This window comes from Opisthocomus hoazin, chromosome 3, assembly GCF_030867145.1.
Source record: "Opisthocomus hoazin isolate bOpiHoa1 chromosome 3, bOpiHoa1.hap1, whole genome shotgun sequence".
Classification (NCBI taxonomy): domain Eukaryota; kingdom Metazoa; phylum Chordata; class Aves; order Opisthocomiformes; family Opisthocomidae; genus Opisthocomus; species Opisthocomus hoazin.
This window is the reverse complement of record NC_134416.1, coordinates 19222738-19243890: the sequence shown is the minus strand read 5'-3', so window position 1 is coordinate 19243890 and position 21153 is coordinate 19222738. Positions and strand designations below refer to the sequence as shown.

The following is a 21153-nucleotide window of genomic DNA, read 5'->3' as shown; positions in this document are numbered from 1 at the left end:
TTGATTTTTCAGTGAGAACAAATATTGCAAGAACTATATCCATCTTCCTCAGGTGATGACTTCAAATAATATCTTCATAAATATGTTTACATATGAAGACATTAGAAAGAACTGTCCTAAAAAGATAATTTTCACACGATTTTTCTGTGGTTTTACCAATGCGTCTGCTAGACAAAACATATCCAAGCTCCCCCACGAAATTTAAAAATGTAATACTTCATTAACTTAGCAGAAAGATTTCTCAGATATTGCATCACAGAAGTGTTAACAATCATAAAAACAGACAAGAGGAAGCATTCATTTATGGACATTTTGATTTAAGAAATGCCACATATATTGGGGGTGAAAATAATGATTTAATTGAATAATTGTCTACCATTTCAGGATGGCATTAAAAAATTATGAAATCCCATACTTTTTCATATGGTTACAAAATCTTTTTTGATAGTTTATGCACAGCCAACATGTTCAGTGAGGGGACTGACAGCCTTCTTATTAGACTGAGACAACACAGAGATAGATTTTCAATATTGTTATCTGCAAATGTAGATAAATGTTGACTCTAGCTATAGCTAGCTTGTGTATGACACCAGTTTATTAAGGCTTCAAAATCACAGAATCACAGAATCACAGAAATGTAGGGGTGGGAAGGGACCTCTGTGGGTCATCTAGTCCAACCATCCTGCCAAAGCAGGGTCACCTACAGTAGGCTGCAGAGGACCTTGTCCAGGCGGGTCTTGAATATCTCCAGAGAAGGAGACTCCACAACCTCCCTGGGCAGCCTGTTCCAGTGCTCCGTCACCCTCAGAGGAAAGTAATTCTTCTTCATGTTCAGCTGGAACTTCCTGTGCTTCAGTTTGTGCGCATTGCCCCTTGTCCTGTCGCTGGGCACCACTGAAAAGAGTTTGGCCCCATCCTCTTGACACCCACCCTTCAGATATTTGTAAGCATTTATAAGGTCCCCTCGCAGCCTTCTCTTCTTCAGGCTGAACAAGCCCAGCTCCCTCAGCCTCTCCTCGTAGCAGAGATGCTCCAATCCCCTCACCATCCTTGTAGTCCTCCACTGAACTCTCTCCAGTAGCTCTTCATCTTTCTTGAACTGGGGAGCCCAGAACTGGACACAGTACTCCAGATGAGGCCTCACCAGGACAGTGTAGAGGGGAAGGAGAACCTCCCTCGACCTGCTAGACACACTCTCTTGATACATCCCAGAATGCCATTGGCCTTCTTGGCAGCCAGGGCACACTGCTGGCTCATGGTTAATCTGTCGTCCACCAGCACTCCCAGGTCCCTCTCCGCAGAGCTGCTCTCCAGCAGGTCCGCCCCAAGCCTGTACTGATGCATGGGGTTTGTTCCATCCCATGTGCAGGACCCTGCATTTGCCTTTGTTGAACCTCATCAGGTTCCTCTCTGCCCAACTTTCCAGCCTGTCCAGGTCACGCTGAATGGCAGCACAGCCTGCTGGTGTATCCACCACAGCTCCCAGTTTGGTGTCATCAGCAAACTTGCTGAGGGTACACTCTAACTCTTCATCCAGGTCATTGATGAAGAAGTTGAACAAGGCTGGGCCCAATACTGACCCCTGGGGGACACCACTAGTTACAGGCCTCCAACTAGACTCAGCACCGCTGATGACAACCCTCTGAGTTCTGTCATTCAGCCAGTTCTTAATCCACCCCACCGACCACTCATCCAGCCCATACTTCCTGAGCTTCCCTAGGAGGATGTTATGGGAGACTGTGTCGAAAGCCTTGCTGAAGTCTAGGTAGACAACATCTATGGCTCTCTCTTCAATCAATTCATTGCTCTGTATTTCAGCTCAGGAATCAAGAGATGTGGCTTTTCCTGCCGCTTCTATGGAAGTGCTTGTACAGAATTGAATGACTATGGGAGGCAAGAGAGTGAAAGACAACCCTTCTCAACGACAGCAATCAGTCTCTTAACCTTGTCTGGCTGCAGTTACATCACTTGATAAGTAAAATTCAGTCTGCCTATACTTCTGAAAAGTTTTTTGCTGGGGCTTGGATATTGAATAAAAGCCTTAAACTGAAAAGAAAAAGAACACAGAGATATATCCTTAATATTAATATTTCACCCATCATCAATAAATCAAGAAACCATGGAAAGGTTGCTTATGTAATATTATCTGTAAAGAGGAGATCTAGTTTTCTGGGCATTTATACTCATCAACTATCATGATTATACTGGTATTTAAGTAGTATCTGGAAAAAAGTCAGTCAGAGTAATCACAGCACAGGGTGATGTTGGAGTACTTTCAGTTCTGATATTAACTCAGAAGGACGTTAAGACCTGCATTTTGTATCAAATAAATGTGAAGGGAAGGAACTGGAGAGATCTCAAGACATAGGAAGGCAGGAATGAAGCTAACTATAACTCATCTGGTTTGAAGTCTGCTTTGAAAGGTCTTTGGAAATATGGCCAGAAAGGAGTGGTCCACTGGCATGATTGTTTTGGTAGATTGCCCTGTGACGAGTTTTATCCGATAAGTCTAGCAATAGCTTTGGAGAAAATTTAACCCTTTCAGAGGAAAATATCAGAGAAGAAACAAAAGTCTAAAGAACAGCAAATAACAAAGAGATACTTCATAAAAAAAACAATTGTGAAAAATTGTTTAAAGCTATGCAAAAACCTTGTAGGTTATTTAGTACCTTGACATGTAAACTCATTCTTCTGTGTAGTATATAACAGTTCTAAGAATTCTATCTTTGAAAGTACTGAAACTGAAAAAGTCTAGCAGAAGGGAGTGCCTGCAAAAGTGTGCCATGATGGACATACCCTATCACAGCAGTAAAACAGACTAAAGCAGTCTTTGGCTATAAAAACAAGATCTGGAGTTGTCAATGTCTTGGCCTACTGAGCTGAAATCACTCAAGTAATTAGGCTGATGTCAGATGCTCACATCTGTGGCGTTTCGCTGTGTAGTTCATAGGGCTGTAATTTTTGCTAGATAAAGCACAATTAAAAAGTTGTAATGAAAACAGCAACAAAAACATCTGCATAACTGGCAGAAATTACAGATCTAAACTTATAGACAAATATTTGCCCAGCACTTCCTACACCCCAATCAATGAGCAACAGCTCAAATCAGTCCACCATCCAGCCAAAATCAAACAAACCGGAAGATGCCCTCCACCTCAAAGCACTGGTACACCTCAGCCCAAAGGCTCCTGCAATGCCTGCCAAAGGATCACCTCCAGGGATGCCTGGGACCAAACTCTCACAGCTGGAGCTGATACACTGTCTCCAAACCACTGACAACACCTGCTTCTACCACTGAAGAAAGGGGAGAGAGAGACATGATCACTCATGACTTTGTAGTCTTCTTTGCATTAACTCCTTTGTCACAGGCAATAAATATCCATTGTCCTTCACATGGCTCCAACTGTTGCATAGCAATTAGAGTGTGCATTTTGTCTGTCCTGTCCTAAACTAGGAAACCCAGACTGAAGCAGAGAGGCTATATAACTTCATTGCTTGCAATTTATGTGAATATATTCAGATACTGTGTCTAGTTCTGATCTCCATAACCAAACAAAGATGTAGATAAAGTGGAAGCATTCATAAAGGAGTCACAAATATGAGAAAAGACTCAGACTTTCCCCTGAATTGTGGAATTCAATTCATATAGCTTATTAGAGGGAAGTTTAAGGAATGACTGAGTTCGTAAATACCTTCACAGGGATCAGAAATGTCATTAAGGGCTCCTGGGTGTTGGATATAAAATGGAAGCAAGAAGCCAGGTGTAAGTATGCAGTTCTATAAAATCTTAAACCAATGTAATTTCAGGTTGCTATGTTCCTGTGTTTTGCTGTACCCAGTAAAGCACCCACCTGCCTCATTACCCCTTTTGCATCAAAAGTAGTGCATAGCCAGATAGAAATAAACCAATAAAAGGATCTGACCAAGCTGAAAATCACAGAGTTTTTTTATTGGGCCATTCACTGTGTGATTGGTTTTCAAGTCACACATTTCTGTGCGCTTGTCCCAAAATTTCACTTATTAGAAATCTCTGTCAGACTTCGTGAACTAACTCAAAGATAAGGCATTTGAAAAATAATTTTTGTTTACTTCTAACAGAAGATGTATTTATGTTTAGTTTTACTGGAATGAGAATAGTTATCTGAGACAACATAAGTTGCCATAATAAAAATAAACATGAGATAAAAATAGATGGTGCAATACTATTTAAAAATCAGATTAAGTACAAGTAACTCAGTTTTTTTCTCCACCCTATACCTCAAAAACATTAATGAAGTTATTTACAAAATCACAGAATCACAGAATAGTAGAAGTTGGAAGAGACCTCGGGGGATCATATAGTCCAAACCCCTGCGTGGAGCAGACTGCACAGGACCTTGTCCAGGTGGGTTTTGAGTATCTCCAGAGAAGGAGAATCCAGAGCCTCCCTGGGCAACCTGTTCCAGGGCTCCATCACCCTCAGAGGGAAGAAGTTCTTCCTCATGTTCATATGGAACTTCCTATGCTTCAGTTTGTGCCCATTGCCCCTTGTCCTGTTGCTGGGCATCACTGAAAAGAGTCTGGCCTCGTCCTCCTGACACCCACCCTTGAGATATTTATAGGCATTTATAAGGTCCCCTCTCAGCCTTCTCTTCTTCAGGCTGAACAAGCCCAGCTTCCTCAGCCTCTCCTAAGAGGAGAGATGCTGCAATCACCTAATCCTCCTTGTAGCCCACTGCTGGACTCTCTCCAGTAGCTCCTCATCTTTCTTGAACTGGGGAGCCCAGATCTGGACAGAGTACTCCAGATGGGGCCTCACTAGGGAAGAGTAGAGGGGAAGGAGAACCTCTCTCGACCTGCTGGTCACACTCTTCTTAAGGCACTCCAGGATACCATCGGCCTTCTTGGTAGCCAGAGCACGCTGCTGGCTCATGATTAACTTGTCATCCACCAGGACACCCAGGTCCCTCTCTGCAGAGCTGCTTTCCAGCAGGTCAGTTATGTTAGTAGCCTATATTCTTTTTAGAAAAGGTTGATCACGTTGTACCTTTTCTGTGATATACTGTATCTACTTTTGAAGGGGACTAAAAGAGACTCATAGTTTTGAAATATATAAGCTGCAGTGTTAGCAGAAAATGGTTATTGTTAATTAACTTCAGGTTTACAAATGCCAACACTGAGTGAAAATTATATTAATTCCTTTTTTTATCCTCTCTCTTGGCATTAAACTATTTATTATGGAAAGATTACTTCTGAAATTTATCAGATTGCAGCTATCTTTACTGAAGACAGATTAGGCACATCTTCTGGAGATACTTTTGCTTTTGTAAGTAGATTTTATCTACAGAGTTTAGCAAACAGATGCACACCTCCATTCTAGCTTAAACACACCCATGAAAAGAAATAAAAATATAAATATGTTAACCTACGGAATTATAGAAAACAGTTCTATAAAACAATTTTTTTCAGGGTGAGTGAGTTCCATTATACAACTTGTAGAAGTTAATATTGCATTGTTACTTCTTTATAAAAATCAAAATTGTACCATTTCATACTGTCAGCATGTACTTTAAGTGACTGTTAATTGAGAGATATCATAATCAGACCACCACATGCCCAAGGAAAGCTGCAAATTTTTTAAAGGACTAGAATTTATTCTGATAAGTATATTTATATGGCACTGGAATATTAAACCTGAACTCTTGACAGTGTTTGATGAGGTTTTTTATTTCTAGATAAAAACTAGGTAGAAGGATTATTCCATGCTAAACATCTGCATCTTTCATTTTTACAGTAAATCCTACTTTAACTGACCTATATTTCATTCCAGTTCTTCAAAATTGGATGACTTGAGAATATCCATTTATACAGAGGCCTAATTTTTATCCAAGAAAAAGCCTTAGACTGTCCAATATTTTTTTCCTAGTCACTAGATTTAGGTGTGACACCATTGAGCACACCAGAGTCAAACATTAAAGAAATATGCAGAACTCTTATAAATGGACATGAATCAGAAGAAAACATACAGCAAATGTTGCAACTTCTGTTACGAAACATGGATCTTAATTTTCATCATAACTAATTTTGTATTTCAATAGTACTGAATAACCTCAGATTTTCCAATAGTTAGTTATGGTACTAAGATACCTCGCCACATCTCTGAAGTTTAGCTTGCAGTTATGACAGGTAGCTATAGAAACCAGTAAGAAGACACCACATTTTCTTCACATTCTACATTTGTGAGAAATGACCTGAGGATGAAGCAACTAAGACAGAGGGCTGGGAGCTGAAATATAAAACAGTATCAGAAAAAGAATGTTTACACAGTAATCTGTTGTCATCTGATCTCAATGCTATTTAGACAGCAGTGTTCAAGGTAGGCCAGAAGAAACACTTCTCTGAAAGACTGATAACCTAAAACAAAACAAATCAAAAGAAAGAGGAAAAAAACAAATGGAGAGGCGAACTGTGATGTAAGAAATGTAGAGAACCACAGGAGAATTTAGTCCTTGCAATCTTATGAAAACAATACTAGTTACTAACATTCCTTGGAGAAAAATGTGAAGTCTGGGTCTCTCAATTACCAAGCTCACTTCATCTCATTTCCTCTTTGGTTTAATGGATCTTTTTTTTTTTTTTTTCAGAGTAAAACATCTTCAACAATAATGATCATTTTTTTCATACAGCCAGGCATGTAACACATTCTTCTGGGAAGGGGAGATGTGGGTATACAGCTCTCTATAATGTAGTTGAATATTCACTTACATTCCAAATAAACCTCTGGAATTTTACTCTTAGGTGTTAGGGAGCAAGACAGGAATGGGACCAGTTACTCATGACATCAGACTTCTGGAAATGCCAAAAAGTCCATCATCTTTTGCTTATTTTGTCTACCTGTTGGCATGGAAAACTGCTCTGTTACCTCTCCCATAAGAAATAAAAAAAAAAGAAAAACAAAATTCAAATGTGTGTGTTGGGGTCGATGTAGCTTGAGAATTAGCACGACTACGCCGCTTAAGCAAAACAGTGTGATTTAACAGGCTTGTTGGAAAAGACAGCTAAGAATAGCCATTGAGAAAGTTCTGATAGCGCACATGGTGTGGGTTAGCAAAATAAGATGTGTTCAAGGACGTGGAGGCAGTCTGTTGCTATTGGCGTTAGTGCATAGTTACCAATTATAAGGGAATGTGGGGCGTGTGAACAGCATGTGATTTATGTCTGTAGCCTATCCGATGTAAGCGTAATCGTGTGTACAGATATGGAAAATGCATATAACTGCACAAGCGGGAAAATAAAGTATTCCGACTGTGTATCTTAGCAATGCGTGTGAGAGTCGTCCCCGTCCTTTCACGGATGCTGAGACCCGGCATGTGTGAGGTGGGGCAACTCTGGCTGAAGAATGTGATGATCCCCCAGTAGCCACTCTCTTATCCCTGCCATCTTCTATACATAGCAGTAGGCCTGATACTACAGGCATTTCTTCTCCTTCCAATTTCCTTCCAACTCCCCCAAAAAACAACTTGGCTAAACCCAGCCCTTCTCACTTCACTTCTGGGATGGCAAAATTCAGTTTTGCATATGCTCCCAGGAAAGCTTCACGCTGTATTTTGCAGTGTTATTCATGCTGTGGGCTTACATATTACATCATAACGTCTGACCTAGCTGGGAATATATCCTGCCTGGGCTGTGATAAGGGATAAATGCCAAGTAATTTGATAGCAATACAATATAAGCATTTCTTCATATGTCCTTCAGAAAAATATAATGACTTTGCCAGCAAAAGGTAAGGTGAATAAGTCCTAATTGTATTTAGTACCGGAGAAGACATTTAATGTCATCATCTTCAATTATTATGCTGTCAGTAAACATGGTTCCAAGTAGTAAACGTGAAGCTATGTATGTTTTTGGTTAGTGTCAGCCTTTTCACCTCCCATAGGACAGAAGGGAGTGAAATATACAGAAATCCATTTTAATAGAAATCTCTCTGTTTCTGTGTAATAGTTAAAGTAGATACAAAAGGTGACAGAATATTCTGATTTCCCTTTCAAAAGCTACAAATAGGTAGGTACAATTCAGAGCGCTCAAGACAGAAGCCCAACTACTATTTACTGCATTTACTCTGAATAGCAGTCTAGAAATTTCTCTCTCTGTGGCTGTTACAGCTGTAAGTTAAAAGTGTATTAATGAGGATATAATTAATATGAACTTACCTCCAGCCTATATACAAGTATACCAAACCAGAGTAACTAAGAACAGTATGTAAGTATTCTTATTAGCATTGTAATGGTGTAGCCAGTCACAACATAGAAACATTTTACATAAACATGTTAGCCATTTGATCACCAAAAGGGCAAAGACAGACAGGTGTAGTTGCACATAGAAGGCATCCGAGTAGCAAAATACTGCTAAACAAAAGACAAGCACAAGGGACTGCAAATAGGACAGGCGTCCTCCGAGTACACAAGGATGACTGGCAAGACAAAAAAGATCAAAGAAAATACCACCAGGACAACAGGAGATCTCCTGTTCTGGGAGTGGGAAAAATAGCTTAAAATCATCAGCCATCAGGAAGGTATAACAGAGAAAAAGAAGAAATGCCTATTGCCGTTTAACTTCTCTGATCAAAGAACTCGTACAGCTGCTCACATTAACCCTGGTGACAAAGAGCTAGCATGGACTGCAGCCATCAGCTCTGGGGTATTATACACATTCACAGCTAAATGAGCATATGAGTGTTCAAGAGCAGCAGTTTTGTACAGATGATGATGGTGATTAACATGATGTAGGATTTAACCAGCAGCACAAAGTGTGCTGTTAGAAAGTTTAGTAAAGTTCTCTTTCACAGTTTGAAACTGGCCTGGTTTGTCAGTCTTCTAAACACTCCCATCACAAAGATCTCTAATGCCATAAAAGGTAAATATATATCTATTTTCAGCCCTAACACTGTATTTGTAAGACAATCTAAAAACCTAAATTAGTATTTGTAGGTAGATAGGATTTTTTTGAAGGTGTATTACCATAACATCATTTTTACATGCTTATGCATATCTTCTAAACAGTATGTTGAAAACAAAACACACACATACACAAAACACACACATACATAAAAAAGCACTATCACTCACTGTTATAGGTGATGTTAAATCCACGTCCTGACATTGAATGGTCAGCTTGAAATTCCAGACGCAAAATATGACCATTACTGGTAAGATGGGAGGGAACTTCAGCACCAGTAAATGTTCCTATTATAGGGGAATCTGGAGAGTCACCATCTTTAACTGCAAGGAAGTCAAACTGAGATTCCAAGTCAAAGTCATTAAAAGACAGGTGGATTCTGCTCCCAGGGTCTGAAATTATTGTCCAGATACAGTTTAAATTATTCCCATATCCTTCTGGATAATCAGGTGAAAGAACTGTTCCCATTGGTGCAGTGAAATTGGAAAGGCAAGGAACTGACAAGAAAGAGAAAGAAATTAGATAACAGAATAAAACATTTCAATAAGGATTAATTTTATTACTAAGTTTTGTAAGACATCCTTAAACTGGCTGATTACCTCAGCTGAATAATTTAGTACTTGTTATGATCTGTGAATCCAGAAAAAGGTTCTTTTTTTTTATCTCCTTATTCCCTTCCACCGCAATAGAACTACCTCCCAAGAAGAGCCCCCAGGTATTAAAGAACATCTTTGTTGCATTGGAAGCTCACATCAGCCCTTACGATTTACCCATGTTCAACAATCCTTAATCACTTGGCACCTCTTGTTCTCTCCTTTCTCTCCTTTAGGGAACTGTTTAGATGAGCAGACCTCTCACTGAGCACTTTAAAGAGGCAGAAAGTCAATAGTGCCCTTATCATTCGTTGTTCACACAAGAGCTCAAGAAATTAACTAGCCTCAAAGAGACAACAGAGTTGTTTTGTTGTTATCAGGATAATATTTCATAGTCAATCATTTCAGTTAAGCCATATTAAATTGAGTTGTGGGGATGAAAGCAACTGATTGCACTCTAAATATATTTGATCTATACTACTTTAGTGGAAATGCTAATAAAGGTGTTGCCACAAATATGTGCCACAACATTGGTTTTACTTATGCTGTATAAAATAACTGGAAGAGAGCTGTAAATGTCTATGATCTTTTGAGCACTAGAAGATATTCATAGATAATACATGGAGAAAAAATGTAAATAATTTAAACGCTTGATGACAATTCAGCAACTTCTAATTTAAGGAAATACATTAACTTATAAGAGTAGCTATAAAAGTGAATCATACATATAAAATCTACAGAATCCTACAAAAAGCCAATTATAAAACATTATATCAGCTCACATAAAGAAAATGGCTTTAATAGTTGCTAGTAAAGAAAACATATTTTAGCACTTCTAGAACCTGTCCTGGGCATAATCATTAGGAAAATCCACTACCAAACAAAAGGAAATTCATCCTGTCAGTGGAATGAATTGCATTGTGCTAACTCTGTAATCAATCACATAAAATTTTTATGTACAAGGAAAAACTTATCATAAGGTTATGTATTAAAAATAACAATAAAAAAAGATTTGGTACGTACAAATACAGATTGGTATGTTTGCAGACCACTGGTTGTTTTCTTGGCAAATGATAGATTTCTCTCCAATTAATTCAAATCCAAACTGACACTCAAACCTTAAAACATCACGGTTAGAAAATCCATCCGCTTCTCTAATACCATACAATGGTGTTCCAGGATCTCCACAGCTTTCCTTTTCAATTTCTGTTGAAATAAATAAGAAATTTATATCTAGAAGAACAAAACATACTCCTGGTGGGTATATGCTGACATCTAGAAAATAACTATACATTATTATAAGCCAATGAAAAACATCTACATAACAGTTGCTGAAACGCACCGCTGAGTCTGATTCTATACCTCAGTTTCTTAAGGGAGAAATGCCCTGTAAGGATTTTTGAAAAAACAGAGCTCTTTGTGTTAATAGAGTACTTGAAATTAAAAGGATGTGAGGAAGTTATTACTACTTCATTCCCTTTTGTAAATTTTAAGCAATAATAATATTAAGTAAAATATCATTTGTAGTACGTGAGTGCTTCAAACTAACAACAGAGACCAGCATCCAGCTGTGTAAACAACGTCCATTTTCCAATACAGCTTAAATTGATGAACTAATGACATGGCAAAAAGGGGAGCAGTGACACAAAAAGAATTGCCCAAAGTCCCAAGAAGGCTACATAACTATAAAAGTATATATATACACACACATTTATATACACACACATTATGTACACACATGTAAAACTAACTTTTCTACACTTGAATAGCATCTTACCTCAGCAGACTATACTGCACGGTATCTGAGTGATTCTCTCCTATTTCTGCAATTGTTACAGCTATGATCTTCCCTGAAGTTTCATACTGTCCTGAACTTTCAGTGGTAGATACAACCACAGAGGCATCTTCCAAAAAGCATTTCTCACTGGTATGCATTTCACGAGCTCATAGGACAATTCAACCTGATTTCATAGAATGGGTTGGACTGGAAGGGACCTTAAAGATTGTCTAGTTCCAAGTCCCCTGCCACAGGCAGGGACATCTTCCACTAGACCAGGTTGCTCAAAACCCCATCAAACCTGGCCTTGAACATTTCCAGGCAGGTGGCATCCACAACTTCTCTGGGCAACCTCTTCCAGTGTCTCACCACACTAACAGTAAAGAATTCTTTCCACATATCTAATCTAAATCTCCCCTCTTTCAGTTTAAACCTGTTATCCCTCATCCTACAACTACACTCCCTGATAAAGAGTCCTTGTCCAGCTTTCCTGTAAGTCCCCTGGAAGTACTGTAAGGCTGCTATAAGGTCTCCCCAGAACCTTCTTTCTCTGGGATGAACAGCCCCAACTCTCTTAACTTGTTCTCATAGAGAGGATGTTCCATCCCTCTGATCATCTTCATGTCCCTCCCTTGGACTTGCTTGAGCAGGTCCATGCCTTTCCTCTGCTGGGGGCTCCAAAGGTGAACACAGTACTCCAGGTGGGGTCTTACAAGAGTGGAGTAGAGGGGAAGAATCACCTCCTTTGGCCTGCTGGGTATGCTTCTTTTTATACAGCTGAGAATGCGATTGGCATTTGGAGCTGCTACCACACATTGCTGGCTCTTATTCAGTTTTTCATCCACCAATACCCCCAAGTCCATCATTTTAGGGCTGCTCTCAATCCACTTGTTGCCCAGCCTGTATCCATGTTTGCAATTGCCCTGACCTATGTGCAGGACCTTGCAGTTGGTCTTGTTTAACTTCATGAGGTTCACATGGGCACACCTCTCAAACTTGTCAAGGTCCCTCTGGATGGCATACTCTCCCCCTAGAGTATCAGCCACATGACTCAGCCTGGTATCATGTGCAAACATGCTAAAGGTGCACTCAGTCCCACTGCCCATGTTGTCAACAAAGATGATACTGGTCCCAGTACAGATCCCTGAGACACCACTCATCACTGGTCTCCACCTGGACAATGCGCCATTGACCACAACCCTTTGAGTACCATGATCCAGCTAGCTCCCTATCCATCAAGTGGCCACCTGTCAAATCAACGTCTCTCCAATTTAGAGAAAAGGATGTTATGTGCGACAGTATCAAATGCTTTCCACAGTTCCATGTAGATGATATCAGTTGCTCTTCCCTTATCTACCAATGCTGTAACTCCATCATAGAAGGCCACTAAAGCTGTCTGGCACAATTTGCCCTTAGTGAAGCCATGTTGTCTGTCACCTATCACCTCTCAGTTCTCCATGTGCCCTAGCATAGCTTCCGGGAGGATCTGCTCCATGGTCTTGCCAGGCACCCAGATGAGACTGACCAGCCTGTAGTTCCCCAGGTCTTCCTTTTTACCCTTTTTAAAAACAGGCATTATGTTTCACCTTTTCTAGTCACTGGGAACATCACCAGCCTGACACAGCTTTTCAGATATGATGGATACTGGCTTAACAACTTCATCTGCTAGTTCCCTCAAGACTCTTGGAATCGTCACATCAAGTCACACAGGCTTGTGCACATTCAGGTTTCTTGGGTGGTCTTGAACCTGATCTTCTCCTACAATGAGCAGTACTTCATTCTCCCAGTCCCTGCCTTTGGATTCTGTGAGTTGCGCGGCGTGGCTAGAGTTCTTGTCGGTGAAAACTGAGGAAAAAATGTTGTTGAGTACCTCAGCCTTCTCCCAGTCAGTGCAGTTGTATCTCTCTTCGCTCATCAGAGCAGGTACAGTTTCTTTCATCTTCCTTTGTTGTCCTATGTACCTGAAGAAATCTTTCTTGTTATTTTGCATGTCCCTAGCCAAGTTCAGCTCCAGCTGCAGTCTTTCCTTATCCATTCTCTATGGTCCCCTGGAAGGGACCTCAGAAGGTCTCTAGGCCTGGCTCCTGTTCAAAGCAGACCCAGCTTCGAGGTCAGACCAGCTTACTTAGGGCTTTATCCAGTTGGCTCTTGAAATATTCCCAGGATTGAGACTGTTCTGAGCAGCCCGTTCCACTGCTTGACCATATGTGTGGGAAAAAATTTTCCTAATATCCGGTCTGAACTTCGCTGCTCTAACTTATCCTCATAGTCTGCGCATCTTCCCATTATGTACCAGTGTAAAGAGCCTGCCTCTGTCTTCTCAATAACCTCCCCATAGCTACTGTCAGGTTGACATTAGACCCTACTTCTGCAGGTTAAACAAGTCCAGCTTAGTCAGGTGCTCCTCACAGGGCAAGTGCTTCCCCCTTGCCAGCCCTCCACTGAACTTGCTTCAATTAATCAGTCTCTCAAAACTTGATGGACTATTCTAGATGGAGAATAATCACTTGCATAAGCCTATGCTCCTGTTAATCCAGCCCAGGATGCTTTTGACCTTCTCCCCTGTCAAGGTATGTTGCTTGTTTACCCTCAGCTTGCTGTCCAGCAGGGCATCAAGGCCTTTTCTGGAGAGTCACTTCTCAGCCTTTACTGTGTGCAGGAGTTATTCACTCCCAGGTGTGGGACTTAGTGCTTGGCTTTGTTGAATTTCATAGAGCTCCTGTAGCCTACTCGTGTCGCTTGTACAGGTCCCACTGGATAACAGTATGAGCGTATTTGACTGTTTCTCCAAACTTGATGTTACCTGCAGACCTGATGAGAGTGCACTTCATGGCCTCTTCACCGTCAATGACAAAATAGAATATGCCACAGTAGACTCTTGTGTTCTCTTCTTGCCCCTGGCTTCCAGTACAATATGATCCATTAACCAATATCCTCTATCCTATCATCCAAACTGTTTTTTTGGGGGCTTTTTTCTGGAGGGAGGTGTCTTTGTTTGATATGGGATTTGGCGGGGAGGGAGAGTTAATTTGGGGGGGTGGGTTTTTTCACTCATCTGGTTATCTGCTATGGTATTCTTGAATCCAAGTCAGGGCATTGTATTCACTTAATGAACTCTGGGTGAGCGGATGGAGAGAAAAGCCTTGATAAGGTTGAGGTAGGTAGCATCCACTGCTCTTCCCTTGTCCAGCAAGCTGTTCCAAATAAGTTTCTTCACATGCCAGGAAATGGCTTTCAAGAGGACTTGATCCATGATTTCCCCAAGAACTGAAACAAAGGTCAGCCTGCAGTTGCACAGGTCAAGCTCTTGGCTTTTGTTGAAGATAACGCAACTTTTTTCCAGTCTTTGGGAAACTCTCTTAAGCTCGACAAACTGTCAAAGATGATAGAAAGTGGCCTTGCAAGGAGATTCACCAGCTCTCTCAGCACTCCTGGATGCAGTCTTTTATGTCTTAGAAACTAGTAAAGAAAACATTGTACTCAAGATATGAAACTTAGGAATAATTTATCATTTACAAATACAGGAAATACAGTACATACGTAACGAAAATTGAGTACATTTTTTTTTCACAAATTTCTTTCAAGAGATATCCTAACTATAAAAAGGACAGAAATATCAAAGCAAAATTATTTTATCAAGTGTAACACTAATAGCAACAAATTTCCCTAAACCATAGTTTGAAAATTTCTCTTTAAAGATCTTGTTGCCACTCTTCTACATTTCCACATTTGGTACTTTGACTATGAGAAAAAAATCAAACAAACAGCAAATGGTTTTATTTTCACTCAAATAGTTTTTCTAGGGTCGTATTGTCAGCAGCATACACCTCATTTCTCAAATCTTTCAGCTATTAATGCTCTGAATACAATTGAAATGTGAAAAAAAGCAAATAAGGAACATTCCATTTCAACAAGGAAATGAAAAAGCTGAAGATTATTTAAAAAAAGACTTCACGGAGATTTGAAAGTCTTTATTATTCTGTTTGATTAAAGAAAAATCAAAACCAACAAAATCATCTAACAAAAAGCACAGTGAACATCAACTTTTTTTATTCCATTATTTGTATTTGTTCAAATAGATCTAGGAAAAGAAGAATATAATTCATAATCTAAAAAAAAAGATAAAAGCCGAGGGCAAACTCTCCTCAGAACACAGTCCTCCAATGAAGTTAAAGCTGTCCTGAAGAAACAACTTAAGATATCCCAAAGAAGACACAAACATCCCTCGTACCTTAAATGTTGATGAGGTTATTACTGTCAAACCTACAGAACTACTCAGTTTAAAACTGCCAGAGAAATACAAAGTTTTCCTAGGCTGTTCTGGTAGATTAATAATATTCTAAGTCCGTAAGTCACTTCACATTTCATTTGGAAAAACAAATGTATTCAACAAACTAGTTCTCCGACAAGTGATTACATCAAGTAGCGTCATGTAGTTTTCTCACAGAACATATGTTAGACAGTAAATATATTCATACCTGCTTATATTTATTCTCTTTTGGGGCTACTATTCTGAGGTAGCGGAGCCAGCAGTTTTCTCTAATTATTATTTTATTCTAAACAACAAGAGTTTCCACTTTATTTTTGTCCAATTTAAAAAGATATATAGCTGAGCAAAACTGATACAGTGAGCTTGCTTATCTTGTCTTATATCAGATATCCCTATTAGGAAGACTTTAAGGAACTGATTCTGCATTCAACATTTCTTAGGTAGATTATAATTATTTACAGGAGCTAGCTGAAAAAAAAATTCTATTTTCCTTTATCCTATGTGATTGCTGCACTTGAGAGATTACGTCCATAGGCTTGTATTTCATTTGCTTTCATAAATGGAATTAAGTTGAACAAGATGTTATTTGAATGACAGTTTTAAATGAAATAAACAATCCCTAAACCCTATTCATATCAGTTTACATTTATAGCAAATCTTTTTTATATTACTTTAATCTTCTCTGCATGCCCTTCTTACACATCTATAGTCTCTGTAAATTTCATGCTAGCACCAGTTCATTTCTGAATTTGAAATAGAATATTTTTGTGTCATTACTTATTTCTCCTTAGGAACAGAAACAATAGGGTTTTTTTTCGGATTAAGTGCAAACAGCTTTTAGAATTTTTTAGAGAATATCAACAAAATTCCTTTGAAACAGACAGGGAAAAATAATACTGCGTACTGGGCTTTTGTCAGATAATCATGTTTTAAATAACATGATTTTAGAAAAGACCACTATTTTGCTTTGTTTGAAGTCACTAAGAGGACAAATGATATTAATATTCACATTTTTTACTGCTAGCCTTACCACTTTTGTTTCCTCTCCCATGTTGCATATTTGTTTCAATGACGACTAAGAAGTCAGAGCCTGACAACGTCTCATTTCCTGATAAACTCATGTAGTCCCTCATTGTAAATAATTCATTTATGATAAATAGAAATTATTTCTGGTTGTTGAAGATTATCAGAAGAAACAGTAAGTTTCTAAACAGCTCAATTAATAATGCCATAATTAAAACTTAAACAAAATAATATAAAATTGGAAACTTCAGTATGAGTCACTAAATCATGAAGAGAAATAAAAGGTATTAAGGGCTACCCTCTTGTAAAATGGTTTGAATTCCTACCAACAAAGAGTCCAACACTTTAATGTTTTAGTTGTACTAAAGATGTCACTAATTACAATCCATTCTTTCATACAATGCATATGTCTGACAAAGTTCCAATTCACAGTAGAAGTTGTTATAGACTATAGTGGAAATACTCTTTCTACAGGGTAGTGCATGGTATAAGCATTTGGAAGAAGTTTATTACATATAATGGCTACCTTTGAAAAGTCAAAAGAAATCTTAGTTGATTAAGCACATTTTTGTATTTTATTTTATATTTTGGCTACTTTGTATTTTCACATTTTGATTTATATTCTCTTTTATGATTTATTCTACTTTCTAAAATTTGCAGTTCGTGTTGGCTACAATAAGAGATGACTAGGATGGATTTCTCTTTTCCTGTGGTCGCTACCACTGACTTGTAAATCTGTGATCCAAAAGATGAGTATTGCTATTTGTGCCTAAGAAAAGAACCACTTATGCTAATATTATTTCTATTAGATTCATTCTTGGTAGTCTCATTAAAAAAGAGAAATACATCTCAGCATAAATACAGTTTGTTAAATGTGTTAATAATGAATCAGGTGTGATCTTTAGAAGTTTAATTCTTTTGAGAAGGAAAAAAGATCCATTTTTGTTTTCAGAAATTTTTTCACATGGAAGGACATCAACAGTAAAAGAAATCATGATTTCTGGTGATGTTAGAGATCTAATTTTTTTAAAAGAATAACTCCATTGAGACTGTTTAGGATACTCATTATTTTGGAAACTTGACGGTACAGAATTGATACATTTGTGATCTCTGTGCATTGAATTGAGCTAATAAGAACTACCTAGAAAACTTATCAAATTAAGAGAAAAATAAAAGAAATATAGAAAGAAAATTATCTCATTTTGGTTCAAGTTATCCTTGTGTTACTTTTGTGTATCTCACAGAAGGGTTTTGTAGATCTCCAGACAGTGATGCACTGAACGGAGAGCCCAAAGCAACAGCAGCTACCAGAATAGGGATACCAAGATAGGAATGTTCTTGTTCTCCTGTCCTCTGTGAAGGGCAGGCACATTCTGGAGGTGACCAAATAGGCCTTGAGGAAAAGCAATGGTCACTTACTACAAAAATGCATTTTGACAGAGTTGCACCGGAACTGGGGCTTGTCTCTTTTCCCTCCTGTAACTCAAGGGTAAATAAAAGATAAGAACATATTTCTTATAAGGGAAAATAATTTTGAAAGAAAAGAGATCAGTGGAGTACAGTGGAAAAGTACAATACTGAAGACTTGCTCTCACTTCAGCAGAGATACAAAATCTACTGTACTTCAGGGAAATATCAGGCAAAGATCATTTTGTCTTTAACAGCATTTTAGAATAATGCCCATTTTTTGTTTCACTGGCCATATCAACGGAAATATGACAGACAACTAGATTTATTTTGTCATTAATAAAATTGCATTTGAATTCACTACATGCTATTTGTTGCAACAAAGCATACCAAATTAACTAAATACTAGTATATGAAAAGAAACAGAGTTTCACTATAGAATTCAAAAAGAATGGAGCTGGTTGTTTGATATTTTAATTTGCTATGTCACAAGCTACAAACATTCACCATAATATATTGACTTAATGACATTTTGGAAGATCATGGGGAAAAATCTGCATAATCCCACTTTGAAACATGAGGGTATGTACAATTTATGTATACAGTACTGAATATACATTACATGTCTAATTTGGTTGTGAAATTGCTGTGCCAGTGTTCCCAATGCAGGACTTGCTTATTCAAAGAGCAAGGAAAAGATACCGTTATATATTTGTACAGCTTTTACTTCCAAAGCACAAGGAACAAGCAATAGTATAATCATCTATCTTGTCTTGAATATCAGAAGTTGAAGCATAACAAGAAAAAGCACTCAAAAAGCAGTAAGCAGGAAAATAAAAATTAATAACATTAATCAAGAACATATATTTCTTAGTGTCAATCAGGATGATAAATAGTACAAGCAACTGGTAAATTATGCCATATGTCTGTATATTTAAGAAGAAGAATCTTAAAGATACATAGCAATCAAATAGTTATGTATCAATTTCAGCAAGATCTTAGAGTATGCTTACTGGCTTACATGGGAAAAGGTTGTAGGTTTGATCACATTTCATGTAATAGGGTTTAGGTATTGCTATGATCAGTAAACAACACAGAGAGCAGTTTGAATAATGTAATAGATCATAGCTTCTGCTAAATATTACTGTGTTTATGTGTGTCTTCAAATAAAGGAAATAGTTTTGTCTATTAACTGTTATTGTTAAAGCACGAGTATTTTTATAAACATAGGATGGAGGTTCATTTCCAAAAGAACAAAGAGCTGAGTGTCATGTGATTTTCAGTTCTATTTCAGAGGTTATCAATACCCTTGCTTCATTCTATATATCAGATTTTTATCTACAGATTTCACATCTTGGGAATTCCCGATACACAAAAGAATTTCCACCTTAACCACTATTCTTACTAAGAACAACTAATGTGTTCTTACCCAGCACAACTAGCCTCAATTCCAGACACAATAGGTTTTATGTTTGCTTTGGGGATTTGTTTGCTCGTTTTCCTAGAAGACAGGAAAGAAAGATTTGCTCTTCTGTATGGTGAGGCTATTTTTCTATCAAATAGCAAGTATGAGAACAGGGAATGAACCTTTCTTTGAGCTCAAATACAAATAGGCCGGAATGATCTCTATATCAAAACCATGAGAAGGTGCACTCTACAGGACCTCCTCTTCTACCTGACTGTCCCAGGTGAGAGACCCATCAGTGTTGCAGCACCTTCTTTGTGCTCCTGGGTTCCCTTACAGAAGAAACAGGTATGCAAAGGCAGCAAAGCAGAGAAAATTTCCAAAAACCTGGGGGTCCATGATTTTTGCTTGGGGACTGGCTGTGGAACTGTCATTGGGTGGTGAGAAAAATTGTATTGTATATAGATTGTTTTGTATATTCATTACTATCAGTATTATTACCATTACACTTACTAGTATGATTATTAATGTTTCCTTTGTTGCCATATTAAACTGCCTTTGCCTCAACCAAGTATTCCCTTATGTCCATTTCTCCTCCCAATCTGTGTCTAAGAAAGGGGAGGGGTGACTGAGCAGCTCTCTAGTGCATAGTTTCCAGCTGCAGGGTTAAACTACGACAAGCTCATATAACTGGAGAGTTGGAATGGTAGGATATGGGCTCTTTAGGAAGGATAGGCAGGGGACATGCGGAGGGAGTGTTGCCTTCTATGTCAGTAGCCACCCGGAGTGCATGGAGCTCTGTCTGGGGATTGATGAGGAGCCAGTCGAGAGCTTATGGGTCAGGATTAAAGGTAGGGCACGGACAGGTGACATTACAGTGCAGGTCTGCTACAGGTCACCCGAACAGGAAAACTGAGTGGATGAGGCCCTCTACAGGCAGATAGGAGCAGCCTCACGTTCACAATCTCTGGTCCTCATGGAGCATTCAATCACCCCAGTATCTATGGGCGGGACAACACAGCAAGGCATAAGCAATCCAGGAGGTTTCTGGACTGTGTTGATGATGACTTCCTTCTCCAAGTGATAAAAGAGCCAGTGGGCGGAGGTACTGTGCTGGACCTTATTCTCACCAACATGGAGTTGCTGCTGGGGAATGTGAAGCTCAAGGGCAGCCTTGACTGCAGTGACCATGAAATAGTGAAGTTCAAGATCTTTAGGACAGTGAGGAGGGCACACAGCAAACTCACAACCTTGGATTTCAGGAGAGCAGACTTTGGCCTTTTCATTAATACCACAATGGACATTATAGAAAGCAGCCATTCAAGTGAAAAATTCAGGAAAGAAATATGTAGCCATTATAATATGTACAGTTATAAGAATTAAAATGAGTACTAACAACAGTATAAAGCACACAGAAAAAGCTATAACATATTTCTTTCTCATACCTCACTAGAGGCACAAAAGAGATTCATAAGAATAGCTAAAAGCTAATTTCCATACCTCACCTTTTTATTCAGTAGTTTAATTTCTGTCCAACTTCACCTCAGATTTATTCTTCACTTTGACTTTGGATTAATTTAACAGTAAATCTGAATTTACTGGTTTCTGGGTTGGATGCTGATAGTATTTTGATTCATTTCAGGTAATCAGACTGAATAAATAAAAGGTGAACCAATCCTTTACAGGTATGTGTTCACTCACCAGCATTTTAGCTTTCAGGTGTTTTTTTGTTTTGTTTTGTTTT

At 38.6% G+C, this 21153-nt stretch overlaps 1 protein-coding gene across 4 annotated transcripts in view; it reads right to left on the bottom strand.

Annotated features, from left to right (window-relative positions):
- The window catches only part of CSMD3 (CUB and Sushi multiple domains 3), a 767725-nt gene that overhangs the window by 326580 nt on the left and 419992 nt on the right, over nucleotides 1-21153 (bottom strand). For all 4 annotated transcript variants that reach the window (XM_075415663.1, XM_075415665.1, XM_075415666.1 and 1 more), the window contains 2 exons: nucleotides 10551-10733; nucleotides 9105-9431 (listed from right to left, as the gene is read on the bottom strand). In XM_075415663.1, coding sequence (XP_075271778.1) covers nucleotides 9105-9431; nucleotides 10551-10733 — 510 coding nt within the window. The remainder of the gene's footprint in view (nucleotides 1-9104; nucleotides 9432-10550; nucleotides 10734-21153) is intronic.